Consider the following 21,299-nt stretch of genomic DNA (forward strand, 5'->3'; position numbering starts at 1 on the left):
ACCACTAATTATATAGTCATGCCCTAAGATTTCTATTGCCCTAATTTTTAACCAGAGACTTTAATGAACTGGAATCCTAGCCCTAAATTCCCCACATTACCAATACAAAGATATGCTGTTGACCTGACCCAAACAAAAACCATAATAGTAGCATAAACCTAGGATCTCCACTAACCGTAGAAACAGTTTTATAACACCATTGTCATTTTTTGTTTAGTATTAACTTTATGAGGTAGAGTGAGATAGGATTGGATTGAGGACTGTTCTTAATATCACAAACACATACACCCTACACCCTACTTTGGACAGAATGAGAGCTTAGCTTACAAAGTCTAGGACGATGCTGGGAACAGAGTATTTGGGTTTGCAAAACATAAAATATAGAAATAATGATGATCCCATCACATTTATGCTACCTCTGGAAAATCTTCAGGCAAAGATGACCCGTCACAATCTGTGTCTTCTGATTTCTCTTCCAAAAGCTTCCCATTTGTCTCTGCAGAAAGAGAAACACATTGTAGGAAAAAATGCCAACATAAAAGGACAGACGGACTTTAATTCACACACCAAATATAAATGCATGCATACCGATGTGTCATTGTATTCATTTCTATGCTTGTCCAGTGGGAAACAAGTGGGTTAAGTCTCTGAGACTAATGTGTTAAAAACAAAAAAAACAAACAAAAAAAAGCACAGCCCCATCCATATTTTCCCAGTTCATCCCTAAGACATAGCTGGGAATGGTTACTTTTTCCAGCCAGGCTCCCGAGCCTTTGTTATTGTATAAGGCTTGGGAGCCTGGCTGGAAAAAATAACCATTCCCAACTGTGTCTTAGGGATGAACTGGGAAAATGGGGTGTGCTTTTTTTTTTTTATACATATTAGTCTTAGAGACTTAACCCTCTTGTTTCCCATTGAACAAGCATGAAAATTGTGCTGTTGTTATTCGACAGTTTGCCACAAAATTTGAATAGGACAATACTGAGGGTTTTCAGGATCTGCAAAAGAAGGGGCCCCAAGCTGAAGACTGCCCACCCCTGCCTTGAAGGTTTTTTTGTGATAAAAGAAGAGACAAAAGAAACAGTGCAAAAACAAGAGGACAACACAGAAAATGACCATGTGTAGACCCTCGTACAATTCCACACATAAGGCTGCATAGCTGAAATCTTGGTCAGAAGCCCCTTCAAGTATCTTAAAGGATTAAGCACACTGCAGCAAGAAGTCACAGAAACTCAAAATGACTACTGAAACTGATGTTTCTTAAATTCCCAATGGAAGGATGTTTTAAAATTCAGGCGCCATTACCAAAAAGTATTTTCTCTCAAGAATAAAAGAGTGCGTGGAACACTTCCAACATACAATACATACGTTCTCCCTTTTCCAGATGTTTTTAAACTGGGCCTCCCCTTTTAGATCTATAGTTGAAGGATTAATTGACAAAGAGTTGCAGCTAATTCAAGACAAAAAACTTCCACAAAGATTGCTTTACGCAACACTGGCTCTATTCATCACAAATACTAGGAAAAATGCTTCCCATGAATTTAACATTTCTGCAGACCAAATTAGCATCGAAAAGACATCTTCTCCACGCATAATAATGATCTAAGTGCTCCACCCTCACAAAAATTAATCTTGCAAAATCACATCAATTTGGAATTGCCTGTGCTCATGCTTTACGGTGTACCACCCTTGTAACCTGGTTTTTCTGATGGTTTAACTTAACTGTACCTGCAAGATGGGTCCCAGATGCAGAATTACTACAATTTAACAGGTTCTGAGCTTCTTCATCGACAACATCTAAAAGGTACTGAATGACTTCATTGTGATCATCCTCATCATAAGAATCTTCATCTTGGGCTTCTGCTATAAAGAAAACTTGAACATTAATATTACTGCTGTGGAGAAAACAAGATAATACAAAAAGTTGCACTTAAGGAGATCAATACTGTAATCCTCTTGGGAATGGATCATATATGAGTTCCATGCTACATCATCCTACAGTGATGGCTGAACTTCGGTTCCTAGAATTCCTAGCGAGCATGACCATTGCCGAGAATTCTGGGAGTTGAAGTCTGCAGATATGGAGGGTGCCCAAGCTGAGGCCGTCTGCAGTACATAAGTTAATGCATATAACAATTGTGCATATGATTAAAGGTTTACAGTGACAATATACATTAAATATAGGATGAATAGTTCAAAAACAGTATTATTAAATAATAAAAATAAAATGACAACATTCTCATTTGGGTGCCATTCCAGAACATTCCTAAAAGATTTAGAAAAATAAACATACAATGTTATCCCACTGAATTATCCTTACCTTTGATGTTGTTGTAGCTGGGAAAATCTAAGGCCTGAAAAACAGCATCACTTGGAGGCATTTCTTTAGAAATGGGATCCTGGGCTAGGCTTTTCATGTGAGAGCTGCTATTTGTTTCACCATTAATCTAAGAAAAAATAAGATTGAATTAGGCTTTTTTAAATTCAAGAACTCCTTGTGATATATATTTAACTGCTTGGACTCCAGACGATGAGAAGGATTCAGAAGATCCATGGTGGTCCATATACTTACATTTATTCAAAATATCTCAATTAAATGCTCAGAGTTGCCAGACAGAATTGGGAAGAGTCTTCTTTGAAACCCTGTAAATTCAGAGCTGCTTTAAAGCAGCTGTATCTCTTTTCAGAGTCCCATGTAAGACTGAAACAAGGCATAGCTACTTTCATGAGTGTGGCCTATTAAATGGGTACCTTAAATCCTGAAAATTCAAAAATTGGGCCAATGTTTCCAATTTGGGGCCATTTTAAGAGATAAAATGATATTTTAAGTCACCGATTATGCCTTAACACCCCAGAATGGTAAAGAATAGTCTCAAAGTTTTGGCCTTGTCTGCTCCAGTGAGGTCACAATGTCATGGGCTACACTCTCTGTGGCCCCAGCGCAGAGAACAAATAGTTATCATTACTGTTTGATACAAGTTGCCTGCTCTTATTCTAGATTCTTTAGAGTCACAAAAAGATCCACACCTGCTTTGGAATATTTGACATTTAACTTATGTACTTATCCATTATGCTATTCCTTTTTGGATTAAGCAATCTTACACAGAGCACAGCACAAACTTCTTTCATACTGGTAATTCATTTTTGTATTCAATCCACATTCATTCCACATCCATTCATTATTGACCCAATCTCTTATTTTTTCACACAGATGTAAGCAACCTGTAACTACGTCACTCTATTATTTTTTGCTTTTCCTGCCCTAACCAGTGCTGTTTACATATAATAATGGGAGAATCATCATTTTCACTTCTTTTGAAAAACATTCATTCCTTGCAAAAGGCCACACTACTACCTTTCTACAGGCACTTACATGTCTTAATATTTATCCATCAATTTTTTCATCTTTACCAAACATTCTACCAAGGTACACATTCATCTTTCCCTACTTTCTTGGCAATCACCTTTTTTACTCTCTGTATGTTATGTTATATATTATATAATATCTTTCATCTTCATTTTTTGCAGCATTCTTTTATATGAATTTTTCCACATCCAATTATTCTTTTCATACCTTCCAGTAGCATAATTCCACATACATCTGTGGCACCTTGTTATATAATTCTTTGCATTGTGTTCCAAGAAGCTTCCACATCCTCTTTCTTTATGTCAATTTTCCATTTATTTATTCTATTCATTATCTTCTGTATACAGGGGTCATACTTTCTTTTCCTACGGTGCCACCCCCCTTCACATTTTTTTCTCTTCTTCCCTGTAGATTTTTTATTCTATGTCTATTTTTCCTAAGATCTACTCTTGGAACTTCCAAAAAGTGGTCTATCCATGCACCAAACCTCTTAATCTCATTGTATCCACTGCTAATTCCATCTATCCTTAATTATAAACACTCAGAGCAGTTATGGTTTTTGATTCATTCCTCTTCCATGTGTATGAACTAATAAACTTGTGCTTAAACCATGTATTCCAAAAAAAGTAGTGTTTTTTTTAAAGCAGATGCTACCTGTGATCATTTTTATTAATAGCTCAATTACTTTTTAATATTGTCGAAGGCTTTCACGGCCGGCATACGATGGCTGGTGTGGGTCTTCCGGGCTGTGTGGCCGTGTTCTGGAAGTTTTGTTTCCTAACGTTTCTGTGCTCCTGCACTCTGAAGATGCCGGTCACAGGTGCTGGCGAAACGTTAGGAAACAAAACTTCCAGAACACGGCCACACAGCCCGGAAGACCCACACCTACTTTTTAATATTTTCTTGTCTTGTTGTCACCCACTCATTCATATCACATATATTATTTTTCTATCTGGATCACATTAAATCAGAGTGTTGCGCAATCCCCCTCCCCCCAACTCCCCTGGTTCTTCAGCATACTGTACACTAGAGTATAACATGCAACAACCACCAACAGGTAGATTCCTACTTTCACATACATTTACAAAAAAACCTAGATGACACCAATTCATACCTTCTGACATACATTTTAGGCCTTTCATTCATGGTTAAATCTACATTTCCCTGCCTGAATTCAATTCCACTCCATAAGATCATTCAGCTGTATTATATCCATTCTTTATTCAGACTTATGCACATCCTTTCTCTTAGTTTCACAGGTGAACAACATGTATTTCCTTCTGGCTGACTGTGGTAACCAAATATTTCTTTCTTTTCCAGTTAATGACACCCAGTCATTCTTTACTCACCATAGTAAGCAAGAAACTGGCTAATTATAAGCCTAAAGGACCTCTCTAGTCCAGAGCTTCCTAAATGTGTCTATTTTTTTACTGGTGTTCAATGTGCTTCTTTTGATTGTAATTTTATAATTCACCATTATGCTTCATATTTTATAAATACAAATATGCCCCACTTGTCTTAACATTTGGCATAGGGTGAAATAGATAAAAATGCAAAGAGCTTTCTCTTGCTGTTGACACAAAGATTTGATGGGTCGTGGATGATATATTATACATCTTGTTTAACTTCTCTAATCAGCAATAGTTCACACAAACTCAAGTTTCTTCACCATAATTAGTTTGGCAAGTAAATTGATGGCCAGCATTGGTAGATGTGCACAGGAGTGATGACCATCTAATGGTGCATGCCCCTAAACTGAATATAACCATGCCCCATCCTGGTTGCTGGCATGTACTGTATCTTATGGGGTGTTGGGTCACAATGTGCTGCATTACTGACCTTCATCGGATGAATGAAAACCACAAAAGAATGGGCTGCACTTTGGATCCAAAGTCAAAGAGATGCTTCAGACCAGGCATGGGTGTGCATACCATTCCTGAAAGAAGTGTGGCTTTTCACGCAGGAGCCATTTGATACTAGGAAGAAATGCCTTTGAGTTAAAGAAGCATCAACAGGATGCCCCTGCCTGCCCTGAAGCACCTTGTCACATCCTGAGTGCATGCTGATGTTTGCCTCGTCTTTGGGTTTGAAATGTTCAGGGCTCTTCTAGCTGCTGACAAGCTGAAAACCGCTGCATTAGGGAAATGCCCCAGAACCCAACCAATGACACTCAGTCCCAGGTCAAACTGTTAACATCTAAAGAGTCACATTTCATTGTGGCACAATTTCTCCTGTGAAAGCTGCAAAGGTGGGTGTATCCAGTTGTTCGGATTACTTACTTTGCAATCATCAGGTCCCATTTTTGTTTTGCCATAATGTTCTCCCTGAAAATGGCCTTTAAAAAAGAGAGCAGGGGAAAGAACAAGATTGGTTTATTATTATTTTTAATTCTGTGATAACAGATGTAACTATCTGGCAATGAAAATCATACTCCTTTCTTCAGGTATCAAATAGAGATTGTCAAATATTTGAAATATTTCCACTCCCTATCCCCAAACTCTCATTCAGATCAAACTCCGCCAACTTCATGAGTAACTGTTTATATTGGCAAAGCAGACCTATTAAACTCAGTATGACATCATTTTGAAAATCACCCATAGCCTTAGGATATTATTCTGCATAGAGGGTCAACATGTTTAAGATTATGTCCTTACCATTCTGTTTGATTGACCTCAGACCAAAGAACTCAGGATCTTTAGCTTTCGGAAACACTGGATGGCCATCTCTGAAATCAGAAGAAAGCTTTACATTCAGCTTGTGCCCAGGATACAAAATGGATTTATCTCCCACATCACTAACTCTGTTTAAGAATGGTGGTGTTTCACCAAATTTTCATAGGGGACAGATCCTGTCAGATGCAACCTAGTGTGATGGAATGTCTAACAGAGCTTGGGAACACAGGGGAGCAACAAGAGAGTTAAGGGAGGGAACAGGGCCATTACAAAAGAGATTCAGGAGCAGGAAAGTATGAGAAAGAGATTCAGAGTAACTGCACCTTAATTACACAAGGTATAAATTGTGTGGGAGAATTACTTTGGTAGGCTTTCAAGATTCAGCTACATTACTCTACTAGCAATAAAGATCTTTCCAGAAATCCAAGTGGTTGTTATTTCTTAAGCTTGCCAGCCTTGTAGAGCTTCACCTGGTAATTTCCAAGTCTCCAAGCTAAACCATCAAAAGGTTAGAAATTTTTCCAGGAGCAGCTCTGCATGTTAAGAATAATAGATTGAACTTTATCTAGATCGTATTTAAAATGCAGTTGTGTCATTAATTGCTAGAAATATAATAAAGGCACCCATGATTTCCAGGATGGAAGGCACAAATCAGAAGTACAAGGACCAAACTAATTTATTGATAGTAAGCAAACTGGATCTTCTCTTGGATGGGAGACATATAAACCGTGTTCTATTATTTAGTGCAACTGATCCCAGCTAATTGTAGATTATTTAGTAAATCATAGCTAAGCAAACTTCACTTAGTATGATCTGTAAATTGGGCCATTGGTCACATCCTGGAATAAAGGTGAGACTGAATCAAGCCAATTCCACAGGTAGGCATTCCAGGGAGTACCTTGTTGCTTTCAGGATCACATTTGGAAGAGCTATTTCCAGCGCTCTCTTGGCTTCTTTCAACGTCATTCCCTGACTGCTAATCCCATTAATATAATGGATGACATCCAAAGTATGAAGTGTTCCCTCCATGGCTGCAGCAGATTTGGGAGTAATATCACTAATATATATCACCTGATAAAGACTATCGTGACCGCCAGCAAGGGAAATACCTGGGAAAAAGAAGAAGAAACAGCTGCAAAGTTACTCCTCCATTCTTTATGGGAACTTAAAAGCAACAAAAGAGGACACCCCCCCCCCGCCACGACAGTGTCATGAAATGTGGGATTACCTAGTTCTTCTTGAGAGCATGTAAGGGTAATGTCAGGCAACAGATGAGGAAACATGGGGATCTTAGGTAGCTCCAGGACACGTCCAAGCACCAGCATGACTGTCTTTGGAGCAGCTCGGAGAAAGCTGACTGCATCTGTGTGACTCATGTTAGTGACATCTATCTCATTAACCTGTAGAGGTGAATGTCAGAGAGAGAGAGGTGGGGAAATGTGGGGCTTACATATGTTATTGATTCAAAGAAGTCAATAGATATTTGTAAACCATAAAAATGATGGTTAACTAATAAAGGAAAAGGAAAACACCATATAAATGAAGACAAAAATAACTGAAACTATGAAGCACTCACTCATCAGATAGTTCACAGTATTAACGATACTCATTGTGTCATTTAACACAAAGTTATAGACACACAGATAGGATATTAGCTTAATAAACAATAATAATCACCACCAGTTAAAGCCTCACAAGGTACCATTCAAATAGTTCACAAATAGATATGTACTTAAAAAAAGGCAATCAAACAACAATCTCGGTTGGGAAACCTTTCGAGATATTTCCATAACCTATGTAAACCTAATGAGATCAAGTAGCAGCTCAGGATCCCATCTCAGTTCCCTCCAAATCTTTTCCTCTTGCACAGCTTTTACATGACAGTTTTAGATTTGAAAATTTTCCTCACTTTGATTAGACGATCTCCAGGTCGCAACCTCCCATCACTTTTAGCAGGATCTTGGACTACATCATGGATATAACAGCCGGTATTATCACTGCCCTTTGTCACGGTGAAGCCAAGGCTACCTTTCTCGGATTTAGTCAGAACCACATGGAGTTCCACTTCCTAAAGAGAAAGAGACTTTCATTATATACAGAGTGAAAAGCACAATTGCGTTGTATGCACTGAGCATCTAGCGTGCATCTGGCAGGATAACATAAAAGTGGAGATAATTCAGCTTAGTAAACTTCTGCACAGGTGGTTTACATAAAACTCGTATGTGGATATACAAAAAACAGCTTCTGCACATTAATAGTTATTTACTTCCAGACTTTTAAAAAATATGAAAATGGAAAAGATCAATACATAAGATGGGAAGATCAGATCCAAAAATGTTTCCACTGTTACCTAAAAGCAGCTGTACAGGGGGACTCTATAACTAATCAGAGTAGTAGAAGTTGTAGAAGGTTGAGTCAAAAACATCATTGATTTAAATCTTCCTCCCCAAAGTTGTTCTTAGCTCCATAATGGTTGTTTTCCTTCTTTTTGCAATAGAATAAAGGTAATTTAACTCACACAAAAAATGAACTCCTTCCATTCAGTAGTATAATAATGGCAAGAAAAGAAATTAATTCCTATTATTCTCTTCCTATGTTAAGTAAAAATAAAAACATGGGAAAATCAGTGATGGGTGTCCTACACTGCATCTGGAAGACAGTCATGGATTTTCTATGCCTTGTTGATTATGACCTTTATGAAACTTCACACAATGTCCTTCAAGGTACTTCTGAGAGACATTCTACAGAATCTGCTGCTTCAACACCACCTTGTTCTAAGGCCAGCCCTTCATGCCCTGTTTCCAGGCACTGCTTAATCCCCAAATAACAAGTTTTTTGTCAGGTTTAGCCCAAAGAACTCCAAGAGACAACACAAATTCAGTTCTACTGTGTTTATTAGCTACAACCTCTAGACAGAAGATCTCCCCAGACTGAAACCTAGCTCCCAAGCCAGCCAGCCACAACACCATGAATTCCTCAGGGAGGTGCCAGCCTCATCCTCTTGAACTTCCCACGCTCCTCCGGTGAACTAAGAACACGCTTATCTCCCTGAGCCTGGCCTTCATAATTCCATTCCATCACATTTTTAAAATTAAAACTGAAGGCACGGTCCACCTGTATTGTCAAAAAGATTAAATTTTAAGGGTTCTTGTGACAATTGTTGAAATTGTTCAGTCCTTGATGACTTAAGGTGAATTATTCTGAAATGATATAGGTCTGGTGTTATATATACACCAGAAGAACTGATGGGCGAATGTAATAAAGAGCAGAGATACAGTAGGCAACTATCTTTGTGGATGGATATTTTGAACTCACAGGAAACATTTGTAGCTTAATCTATTGCTTGTGATACACTGATTTTTTTGCAGCACAGCTGTTTATTTTTAAGAAGTGACTTTATATCTTGCCATGTTTTCAAAAACTCAAGTCAGTGAATAGAACTCCTCTTTTCTGCAACTTATCCACCCAACAATTGAATGAAATAAGTTTGGCTGAGCTAAGAAGTGATGCATAATTCAATATTATGCAATGAACTTCAAGTAGAAAGTGGAAACTTCAACCGGGCTTCCCCTGTCCTAGTCCACCACTCAAGACTTTTAGCTTAACCTTAGCAGCACCTTTATATGACTCTGCCTCCCTCATAGAACACATTTTATTCAATTGTTTATTTTTCTACCTTCTAATATTTGCTATTATTGTTTTGTTTCTGATATCCTATCCTCTCACTGGTTTCTGATTTTTTTTCTATTGTGTTTTTCTCCATATTTAGAGCCTTCCATTTTCATACTATCAGCAACTTTCTGCAGGGAGGGGAAAAACAGCATACTTATTTATAAGTATGCAAAACAGGAGGTTGGGGTACTTTCCGGGGAACTAATTCATCAGTGTGGTTGGAGACATTAAGCTTCAATTTTCTGCTTGAAAAAACAGACTCTTTTCAAACCAAAAAGATCTATGCTGACATTTCATCAGGATGAAAGGTGCATGAAACCCTCTGTTTCCATCTTCATCAGTTTAGCTTCTGACCATTCACCCCATTCCTATTCCTGTTCATTCTGTCAAGTTTCCCTTTGATTTCTGTCCTCTGTATAAAAAGAATCAGTGTTCTTGTTACAAGGCTACAGAATTTTCTGCCCCATTTCAAATTAACAATGGCAAGAAGAGAGCTCATTATGGAATATCCCACTCATAGTCAACCAGGGTTGATCTTAGAAGCAAAGCAAGGTTGGCATGGTAAGCACTTGAATGGAGGACTACCTGGGAATTGCACAGCTATTGGTTAGACTGAGAAGTTGTAATATCCATCCAGAAAGAAGGCCATAGCAAGTCTGTTCCATAATATTTCTAAGAAAACTGCAAGGATGCGCCCATCAGGAAGTGAGCTCAACTTCAGAGCATCTTTACTTTTACTAGAAACTATGCATTACCACTAGTACAGTAAAAAGTGTGCTGCGCACTTTCTCTCTCCCTCCCTCTGATGTGCTTGTAGGAGGACAGCTGTATTAGTCTATGAAGGCAAAACATAAGAAGGAGCCTAGTAGCACCTTTTCCAACTAGCCCATTTAATTAAAATGAAGTGAGCTGTAGCTCATGAAAGCTTATGCCTTTTACTAGAATGTATTACTTGGAAAAAGGGCTATCAGATTCCTTCTGTTCTGATCTGCTTGCTTACTAAACCTAAAGAACTTTTTTTTTAGATTTATAAAAGCCACAATCCATCACCTATATTTTGAAAGAAACAACTCTAGCACAGTGGTTAGGCTCATATCATGGAGGCAAAAAGTTCCAAGTTTAATTCCTAACATCTTCTGGTAGAACCTAGAAAAGGCTCCAGGGCTGAAACCTGGAAAGTTGCTGTCAGACAGTGTGGATAATCCTGGGAAGTATGGGGCTGTGGTCCAATCAGCTGCAAGGCTGCTTCCTAATAATGATTATTGCATGGTAATGGCAAAAAGATCTTTACCTCCACATTCTTTGTCATGAGTGAAAGGTGAGCCAATTTGTCTTCTGAGCAGCAGCTACGTAACTTGTGTTTTGTTGAATTTGTGCAATTTACCCACACCCCTACCCACAATCAACGATCAGGAAAAAAAGGAGAGAATTACTGGTTCATATTCATCCACGTGTTTTTCAAGCTGACTGAAAAGTGATGCCATTCCGCCTTGCGGAGCTGTGATCTCAGAGATAGAAGAGCTGTATTTCTCATCTGTAAAATTAAGTGTGATGGTTCTCCGGTTTGGTATCGGTGACAATTCCATTAGCAGAGGTGATGGAGGGTTACTACAAGACAAAATGGGGGGGGGGAAAAAGATTATTTCCAAAGTCACTGACAGATTTGAGACTGTTGCAACTGCAGAGTTACAGGATGAATTTACTTTATTAATTATATTAAATTTCCAGGTTTGAAATAAAGCTCTCAGGACAGCTTATCCCAGTTAACCTAACCTGATCATCTATATGGGAGAAAGAGGGCATATTTTCCCTTCAGAATTGGGGTACGGGCAGTTTTCCATTCTATCTCTGATTATTTGGCCCAAAGACTTTTCTCTTAGCTCACTTCATTTGCACTATCAGAAACGAGCTGGAAGAAAAGTATATTAGGCAACGGCAAGGAACATTTTGCTAACTCATCTACAACACCCCTGTTGATGCAAAAATTAAATCTCTCACTTATCATTTTGATACACAGATAAAGAAGACATTGAATGAGATGGGCAGCGACTAAATTTGAAATATAAATAAATAAATAAATATAATAAATAAATAAATATACAACTTAGTGGTTGCCTTCAGTAAGTTTAAAAGGGCTCAGAATCACAAAACTGAACAAATAAAAAACAAGCAAGACTATATGCCATGAAGTCAACCAATGTAACATGCCTGTTCTCCATTTCTTGCTTTCTAGATGACTCATGAGGAGAATAATATACTGCACGGATAGCTTCCTTTTGCTTGCTGGGTGTTTCATAAGGAATAGGTGCTTGAACTGCTGATTTGTTTGGAGCTTGGTACAAAGCAGAACTCCACTTTGGGCTTGCTGCATTTGTGATCACGTCCTCCCCTCCGCTCCCACTGCTGTCACTGTAGCTGTCTCTCCGAGAAGGGGACCTGATCTTCTTGCTCTGGTCAGTGGCTTCGTTTTCATCAGAGCTATCATCTTGCTGTCCATTAAAGGGCTGCAGATTTCCTTTGCCCGTATCGGGGAACATTTGTGGTGGGGCATGGATGGGGGTCTAGAATAAGCATAAGATAAGTAGTCGCTTGGCAAAATAGAACCAACTATTTCCTGCAGTTTCAGGAAGTGAGTGTTTTAGATAGGGCTGTCATATTGAATCAGTTAAATAAAATTCCATTAGTTGATACAGAAAATTAACCCATAGGAAAGATTCTCCCCAATTAATAGCCCTGCTGGATTGAGCTAAGATCTCACCTACCAGAGAGTGGCTAATCAGGTACATTCAGGAAGCTTAGGGGTACAGAAAGAATGACATCCCTTTTCCATCATTGCCTTCCAGCAGTTGATATGTAAAAGGTAGATATAATACTAAGAGAAGTAGCTACTGATAGAAGTATCCTCTGAGAATTTGACCGATTCCCTTTCAGAACGAAGGACAGGAAGGCCTGGCGCAATATGGTTCATGGGGTCATGAAGAGTCGGACACGACTTAACGACTGAACAACAACAAAGGGCTGACAGCAAGTTCTACTGTTGATTTGCAATGTAAAGAAGGATAGGTCTTGATCCTCCCATCTCTACTTTCAGTAGAAGACCCCATTGCTGATACTGTGACTGAGAGAAAGACTCTGCTTTCTCCCCAGTTTCCACACTATGAATGATTTTGTGCATTTCTATCACATCTCCTGTTACCCACCCTTGGCTCTAAGCTAAAAAGCCCCAGTACACCATAATATAATGGCCAGCAGAGAAGTGCAGATGAGAAGGACCATCCCAGGGGATGATACTGCTGACATCATTCCTGTTATTTTTGGTCTTTGCCATTGGAATCTTTGCAAATAAGGTAACTAGTGCCAGACTTAGACTTGGTGAGGCCCTAAGCCATATAAAACTTGGAGGCCCCTTGTTAAAAAGTTACACCAGAAGGTCTCACAAAGGTGCATACAAAAACAGGATCTTGGGTTGCCACAAAAAAATTGAAAACATATATATGCCTTTTAATTACATATAAAGCCATTTTAAAACTACATATAAAAATTTGCTACACAAGATTTTAAAAACTACAGTACACATAAAAGCCACATAAAATTCTAAAAGTCCCGTTCCCCCCCACCCCCCCAAATCTGAAATTTTGTGAGGCTGTAAGCTGTAGCTTGTTTAGCTTATACCTAAATCCGGCACTGAGGGTAACCTCCTATGGAGCAGGTCAGTTTAAGATAATTCTTGTCTCTGATACCAGATTAGCCAATATATACTTTTGGGGTGAGCAGGCAATGGTTAAATCTTTGGAAAACTTTATGGCACTGTTTTCTCAAAAAGCCTATTGATTCTTACCAATAAAGAAGGATCAATCTCTGGTAGTATTCCAGGAAGTGGCCTGCAGAGGAGAAGGGTGACTTCAGGGGATGTTCCCCGGAGAGCTGAGATGACTTCCTAAAGGGCAAAAGATTATTCATAAGCTACATTTGGCACCAGCCTGCAATGAAAAGGGTGACCCTTGAAGAAGAGGTACATAATTTTTTGGTCTGAAGACCACACTTTACCTTTGAGTGGGCTACACATGCATAAATGATTGATTCTAAGCCAGGGTTGAGAGGTACTAACCTGTTGAGATAACCCTTTTAGAGAAGAACCATTGACTTTCAGGATGACATCCCCAACTTCAATCTGCCCACTTTCTGCAGCTGGTTGTCCTGGAAAGAGTTTTTTCACCCTGACTATACTGGAACCAGGTTGTTCTGGGGAGACACTATCTTCACGGCAGAAACTGAAGCCTAGGCCAGAACTGTTCTTCACGAGTTTCACCTCAAATGTATTGTCTGAAAAGGAAACAACACACATCCATATGAGCTACAGTATGTTACTGCACATCTAAAGATGCTTACAGCTCATTTGTACACACTCACTCATTCTTTCTCTTGAATCTGAATAGCTAAGGTATATCTATAACAATCAGAAAGCTGAACATTGTTTGGTATGTGACCTAGGATGTTGCAATTGCTACAAAAATAGGAAAACAGGACATTTTTAAACCTTTCATAAAAAACTCAGCAAAAGAGATCCATCTGAAAATAGCATTAGGATTCCAGAACAGATAAAAAATGCAGAAGCTAAGAAATAGTTTATAGAATTGCAGTGAAAAATAGATTATGATTTTATTGTTGTTGTTTGAAGCGTTGTTCTTTTTTTTTATGCCACTCTTTCTCCCAGTGGAACAGTCTTAAATAACACCATCACAATAAAACCAATAATGTTTAAAACAATAAATGCAAATACCTGTTTATTTATTTAACCAAGTTCAATTTGGAGAAGGTAGGCAGGCAGGCAGGCAAGCAATGGAACAGATAACCAAGCAACAATCTGGTTCTGCAGTAGTTTTTAGTTTGCAGGTGGCTCTATGCACACACGTGTATTTAGTTGTTATTAAAACACAAGGCACTGGGAGGTGCCACAGTTAAACTTTCCTTGGGAGAGAATTTCATAATTGGGGCACTGCCATAGGAAAAGTCCTACTCTTGGCCACAACCATATTGATCAGACCTAGTTGTGAGAACAAGTCCTTCCCAACTGATCCCCAGTTTGAAAGCTAGGAAATCTTTTAAGTACTTGGTTGTTGAGTCATATAGGGCTCTATAGACTAATAACAATACCTTAAAGGAAACACAGTAGGTCGCGGGCAATTGGTATGATGTTTGCAGGATAAGTGTCATATCGTTTCATTTAGCTGCCCCATTTAACAAAGCAGGCATCTGCCTTTTGCACCGCTTGTAGCTTCTAGTCCATCTTCAAGGGTAGCCCTACCCAGAGGGATCTAGAGGAGAGATTTTTAGGGCATGGATTGGTGAGACTAGGATGTTGTTGCTGGGAGGGTAGTCGCTGATGCACCAGCTGAAGGTGGGCATAGGCCTTCCTTGCCCCTGAAGCTACCTGTCCTTCTAGTACAGATTGAAATCCAGAAGACTAGAATAAACCAGAAGAGCCTGGGAGCAGCGCTCTTGTCAGCAGGATGTTAAAACCTGCTTATTTGCACGGGTATCTTAAATGAGAAATGCTGCTAACTTTTACTGTGTTTTAATGCTAGTTGGTTTAGTTTAAAGCCTCGATAAACTGTAGAGGTGTAATGCTGGAGGAGGTCATGACTGTTTTCTATCATCTCAGAATACTGGCTATAAAATCACAGCCTCAAATTACAGGAATGCAGATTTGGGTTGAATGTTACAAAAAATTACCTAACAGTAAGATCAGTTCAATGGTGGAACCAGAAAACCTACTCTTGCTGGTTGGGAAATCTGGAAAAATTAGTCTCTGCATATAGGTATGGTGGCAGGTTCAGGAAGACTGATATAGAGTGTCAGAACGAAACAGTATATTCATGATTAATATTACAAAGACAGAGCATCTTTTCAGTGGTTAAGCAACAGACAATGAGAAGCAAAAAGGTGCACATTTAATAGGAAAATAAAAGGGGAAGAGGAAGTGATAGGCGAAGCAAAGCACAATTTTTCTGAAATGCAGTCAAACAGAACAAAGACAGTTCTGTGCAACAGGTCTCATGTACTGCTTTTAACACTGCGGTTTTACTGTCTGATATTCTGAAACTAAAGATCTGATTCCTGCCTAGTGTTTAGTCATGATTTGCTTTAATGAGTTTTATTCAATAAACTACAAATGAGGTTTGTACAACATGCTAAGCCAGAATCAAACAAACCACATTATGACTTATTAGGCTGTATGAATCCATCCACACATGATTTCTTATATTTCCTTTTAGTTGCATTTGGACAGAATCTCACCATCGGTGACAAAGTTATATTCTCTGGCACTTGAAGTCTTCTTCACAGGCTTCTCCAGGACTGCACTATGACTGGGTTGGTTTGTAGGTGTGCACTGTGATGTAATGGGAGCATGGACTCTGGCTGTTGGAAGTTGCCCCTTTTCTAATACTAGATGAACCTCCTGCAGAGGGAACCACAATTAGGTGGAGCTTTAATAATCAGACAGCACTTAGCTATGATGGCCAACATACAGAATTAATTGAAGCAGACATTTGAGATTCCCTCTGTTTCTTCCATAATTCCAAACAAGAGGAAAGGGTTGAAGAATTTTACAGGATTTGTTTATCCCTCATTATGCAGTTCTGGAGAGGACTAGCTCAAAACACCAGGGCTGTGCAAGGTTTCAGTCTGAAGGCTGATTCGACTGAATCACCCTTTGAATCAAACTGGTAAATCAGTTGGAGCCTTTGAATGATCAAATGGGCTTTTGAACTCACCTGATAATTCAGGTGGGCCTCTGTGCTCATACAGATATTATCAAATAGAACTGACTGTCTGAAATGATCAACACTTTGAATCAGATCTTGGTTGATTTGCACATCCCCAGTACACATCGGTGATCAGCAGTAACGTCAGCATAGACGTCTTTTTAAAAGCCACAGTGCTAGATTTAACTCTGGCAGCAATTGCCTGAGCCTAATAAGGGGGAACAGCCAATGCCAGAATAAGCACTGCTAGCAAGACTGAGGATGAGTTTGAATATGGTGTAGCAACTGGTTTCCTGTTCCTTTCTGGGACTATTAAGGTGCCCAAAGCCAGGATGTCTGTCACCTCCTACCTGGCCAGTGTTTCTCAGGAGTTCCACAGCTTGCTTATGTGTTGCTCCTTCTAATGTAATTCCATTAACAGAAAGCACTCGGTCACCTAAGAGCCAACAACAGATATTTATAACAATAAAGAGAAGCAATTAGATAGGTCTGGACACAACCTTCTCTTTGATTCAGTAGCCATTAATTTGAGCAAGACACGTGCAGATCAAGAGTACTCCTGAAATCTTCAGTAACAAAGCTGGACTGCAAAAATCCAAACCACCGCTAGACAGCAGCAAAGAGAGACAGAAAACGTCACCTCTTTGCTGACATCTAGTGTTCAACCAGATATTTGCAGGCCCACAAGCAGATAACCATACCCACAAGCAGATCTGACTATGATAACCCCAACTGCTTCCAAGAATGTAAAATCTAAATACTAAGATTTTTTAGAAACATAGCAAATTTGCTGAAACTAACTTGAACTGTTGATCTATCTATCTAGCAATAGTTCTCCAGGGCGCCAGATGGAAGCACTTGGGTTTAACCTAGGACTGTCTTTGTTCAAAGACAGAGCTCTTCCACAGAGCTATGGGCCCTATTTTGAAGCTGCCTTTCACAGAATTGCTATTTATATCAAAACTGTCCATTTTGACTAGGAGTGACTCTTTCAGACAGAATTTTTCTAGCCCTACCTAGAAATTCTAGAAATTTAATCTGGGACCTTCTGGGTGCATAGCATGTCCTCTACCACTTAGCTGTGGTCTCTTTGTCTATCTACTATGAATAGCAAGCATATCTTCCATTATTTTGGCTAAATATTTGTGTTAAAGGTATCCAATTAAGACCACTCAGATGAGACAGGCAAGTGTGATATCGCAGGCTGTGTGGTAGTCTTCCTAGCAGAATCCACAGAAGTATATAAAGCTAGGGGAGTACAGTGTATGCCAGAATTCTTACACATGGATAATGTGCAGGTTGTCAAGTATATTAAAATTAAGAGCTCAACATCCAACTCCCCTTTGTTCAGAAAAGCTTTCTGATGATCCGTGTGGCAGGGCAAGAGGAAGGGACAACAGCATATGGAGACACTTGGCCTCTTGGTTCCAATTCTTCTACCCTCTGCCCAGTGTTGGGTAAGGCTTTTTTCTTGAAAGCCTAAGCTTTTCAATTTTGACCCTTTCAGGACCTGAATCATCCTGATACTTGCCTTTCTGAATCCTACCATCAGCTTCGGCTGCTCCCTTAGGAATAACTGCCTTTACATAAAGCCCTCCATGCTTCACATTGGTGTTCACGCCGCCCTATAGATATAAAAAAGGCATTAAATCAAAATATACATTTTGATTGGAAGACTAAAACTGAAATACTAATAACTAATCCAATTGCTTAAAAAATCCATGCAACTGCAATACTCATGCAAGTGTTTCAGCAGGAATAAGTAGCAGACAAAACTAAACCCGACACGAAGAACAAGTGCTTTTTGAGCTACATGCAAATCAAAGACAATGGAGAAGCCAATTCCAGAGTTTCTGGGTAAGGATGCAAACGTAAAACTTTTGGTGTTATGGATGGAGAAAACAGAATGATTGAGATAGAGTGTCTATGCATGTTAACAAAGTCATGGCCTTCTGCCTGTACAATAGATTTGCTGAGGGAACTAAACTGAGATTTCCTTTCCCCTGTTGAATTCCTGAAAGCGGAGTGGAACATCAAAAGCTGCCATACCCAAGCGATGACTTGTTTTGATGTCTTATGATCTGATAAGGTGGCCACTGTTTCTGAGGCCTGGCGAAGATCCTGTACCTCTAATTACTGCATTTCATACTACTTAAGCATCTCACCTTTGCTATCTTCCATGATGAGAAAAGCTGAAATATGGATGGCTTCTTGCATAACAATGTAAAAATAAGATTTATTTATGTATATATTTTATTTATATTCCATCTTTCTCCTAGATCAAATACTAAGATACCTAATTGAAACACAGAATACAAAATAAACTAAAATGAACTATTATATTGAAATGCTACCCAAAATACCAGAATTGTGATCCTTCAGCTTAATCTTTTGTCTATGATCCAAAGACTGCTATTGAAAGCACTTCCTGACATCCCAAAAGCAGCAGTAAATGTAAGAACACATCACCACACATCTTCTAGAGCTTTTCTTTAAAGGGACACTGTCTGGTACTACACAGTGCATAAATCTGAAATAAATTTGGTTATCATTTTCTAAAACTGGAAACAAATGCTAAATGAAATGTGGAGTCCTTGGTGCTCTCTGAGCTTGGTTGTTTGATTACAGACGTTTTGTTACCCAAGTAGGTAACATCCACAGTGCAAGGGAGTGTGGGGTTTGCTCCCTGTTTATATACAATAGCTTGCCCTACCAGTTTTGGTGGGAGTGTGGTTTTCTCCTTGGTAGTTCCTTGATTAGGGTATTGTGTTCTGGTTGATTGTTTGCCTGGTGTTAATCCCTGCTTATCTGGGTATTGAAGAGCATGTGTTCTGGTCTTTTTGCTTCCTTCTAAGCTTTCTTAGTGTCTCTTTTGAATGGTGTGTTAATGAGTTTTATCTCTATGTGTCTATTGATGGTTGATGTGTCTGAATGCCAAGCTTCCAGGAATTCCCTAGCATTTTTGGATTTAGCTTGGTCTAGGATGCTCACAGTTGCCCAGTTGAAATTATGGTTGAGTCTGTCCATGTCTGTCCTAATCTAAGATTGAGTCTAATTTGAGATCTGTATGTCTGTCCTAATCTGAGATTAAGAAGTTCATGTCTTCACAACAGGGAGCAAACTCCACACTCACTAACACTGATGGTGTTACCTAGTTGTGTAATGAAATGCCTGCAATCAAACAACCAAGCTCAGAGAGTTCAACCCTGAGCTTCATATATTCTCTTCTATTGGTGAAATGAAATACAATAAAATAATATGGAAGCCCAGAAATGCCATATATTCCTGCGAGTCAAGAAAGACAGAGTGGAATGATAGTCTTTTAAAGCAGTATAGTATCCTTCTGCCTTGCAGCCAATGAATCTGCAACGTGATTATGTGCCAACAGAAATATCAGGGTATAATCTGCTTTCTGATCACCAGAGGGAGCTCGGGGGTCGCACGAGAAATCTATTTAGCTTCCTTTGTTTTCTTGCCAGGGCGGCAATAACCACCCTTAAAAACACTGTGAACCTGGATAAATAATTTACAGATCTCAATGGATTTACTGCAGGGATGAAAAGTAGAGCAATCTGTTAGGAGACTGGGCTGCAATCATGAGCATAATCTCCCTGTGAATCAAAACAGATCTGTATGTTAGGACAGCTGTGGGAAATTCACACTAGAAGAGAATGTGGATGTCATATATAAGCAAATGGAAATTCTGGCCCACATTTTGCAAATTAGTATGGCCTTTGCAAACCATCATGGCACTGTTTATTTTGCATTGTTTAACAGAATAGTCTTAGGCTGCCTTTCTAGCTTTACACTGCTATTTTCCCCCTTTTGCCATGTATATATAAACTTGCCAACGTCAACATTTGAGCAAGTTAATTACAGTCCCCGTTGCCATAATGTTAGCCTTTGAGGTGCTATACGGCTATGCTTGTTTGCTTTATCTTGGACAAATGAGTATTTCCAGATGTTAGAAAGCAGATGTACTGACTCTGAAGATACATCTTCATTATGATCCCTCATCTTTGCTTTAAACATTTATTGCCTCTATTGTTTGTTTTCTATTTGTCTTACCTTACTACACACTTTTGGAAGCGCCTTGTTCCTTTCTGTAACACAGTTTTGCTAGTAACACATTTTTTTCCTTTGCTATTTTCAAGCTTCTTTACATATATAGGGATGGTATTTTATTTGTGATGCAGAAACCATTTTTCAGTGAAAAAATAATGTCTTCAGCCTTCTATGGGGTCACTGGCTTTGCCCGTTATTTCCTCATCAGCAGTTTTGCTGCACCGCACTATTGTCCCTACTGCTGTGCTCAGCTCTTCTATGGAGCCAGACAGTCCACCAACGGGAGAAGGCGAAAACTGGCAGACAGCTCACATTCTTCCTCATCCTTCCCTCGCCACATCTGCTTTCTTCAGGGAAGGAAAAAAACTGGGGAAGCCCCTCCCTGGCTACTGTCTGTGTTAGGGGTGGCACAGCTAAGAGTAGGATGGGAGTCTGGATGGTAGCAATGGAACACGGAACCTTGATCACAGGAAGAAGGGGAGAAATCCTAGGAGCTGGGAGGAAGAGTTGGAAGAGGACCATGGGTGACAGAAAGACTACTCTGACCTCAAATCAAAGGGTTTGGAAGGGGCTTGTGCGTGTGTATATGTATGAAATGTGTTTAAAGATACACATTACAAAGCCTACACTGCTTGAATTTATTTATTTTTGCTATTTGCTGGAGAAAAAAAATCCAGCATAAAACTAATTTGTTTTTATGTATTTAGCTGCATCGCACAGATTTTAACGGTATTCAGGTTGGCATGACTGCAGGGT

The 21,299-nt window shown here is 39.2% G+C and overlaps 1 protein-coding gene across 5 annotated transcripts in view; it reads right to left on the reverse strand.

Annotated features, from left to right (window-relative positions):
- Window positions 1-21,299, reverse strand: part of PTPN13 (protein tyrosine phosphatase non-receptor type 13) — a 147,611-nt gene that overhangs the window by 11,323 nt on the left and 114,989 nt on the right. For 4 of the 5 annotated variants that reach the window (XM_088133097.1, XM_007420703.3, XM_088133095.1 and 1 more), the window contains 15 exons: window positions 18,010-18,103; window positions 16,829-16,914; window positions 16,009-16,171; window positions 13,820-14,034; window positions 13,550-13,648; window positions 11,920-12,272; window positions 11,145-11,319; window positions 7,949-8,107; window positions 7,268-7,439; window positions 6,938-7,148; window positions 6,022-6,092; window positions 5,647-5,702; window positions 2,321-2,447; window positions 1,729-1,863; window positions 417-496 (listed from right to left, as the gene is read on the reverse strand). In XM_088133097.1, the coding sequence (XP_087989223.1) occupies window positions 417-496; window positions 1,729-1,863; window positions 2,321-2,447; window positions 5,647-5,702; window positions 6,022-6,092; window positions 6,938-7,148; window positions 7,268-7,439; window positions 7,949-8,107; window positions 11,145-11,319; window positions 11,920-12,272; window positions 13,550-13,648; window positions 13,820-14,034; window positions 16,009-16,171; window positions 16,829-16,914; window positions 18,010-18,103 (2,196 nt within the window). The remainder of the gene's footprint in view (window positions 1-416; window positions 497-1,728; window positions 1,864-2,320; window positions 2,448-5,646; window positions 5,703-6,021; window positions 6,093-6,937; window positions 7,149-7,267; window positions 7,440-7,948; window positions 8,108-11,144; window positions 11,320-11,919; window positions 12,273-13,549; window positions 13,649-13,819; window positions 14,035-16,008; window positions 16,172-16,828; window positions 16,915-18,009; window positions 18,104-21,299) is intronic. The other variant, XM_088133096.1, reaches the window with a different exon arrangement.

Source organism: Python bivittatus, unplaced genomic scaffold (assembly GCF_059951505.1).
Source record: "Python bivittatus isolate LINGU-HERP-01145 unplaced genomic scaffold, Pbiv_v1 ctg000070_np1212, whole genome shotgun sequence".
Classification (NCBI taxonomy): domain Eukaryota; kingdom Metazoa; phylum Chordata; class Lepidosauria; order Squamata; family Pythonidae; genus Python; species Python bivittatus.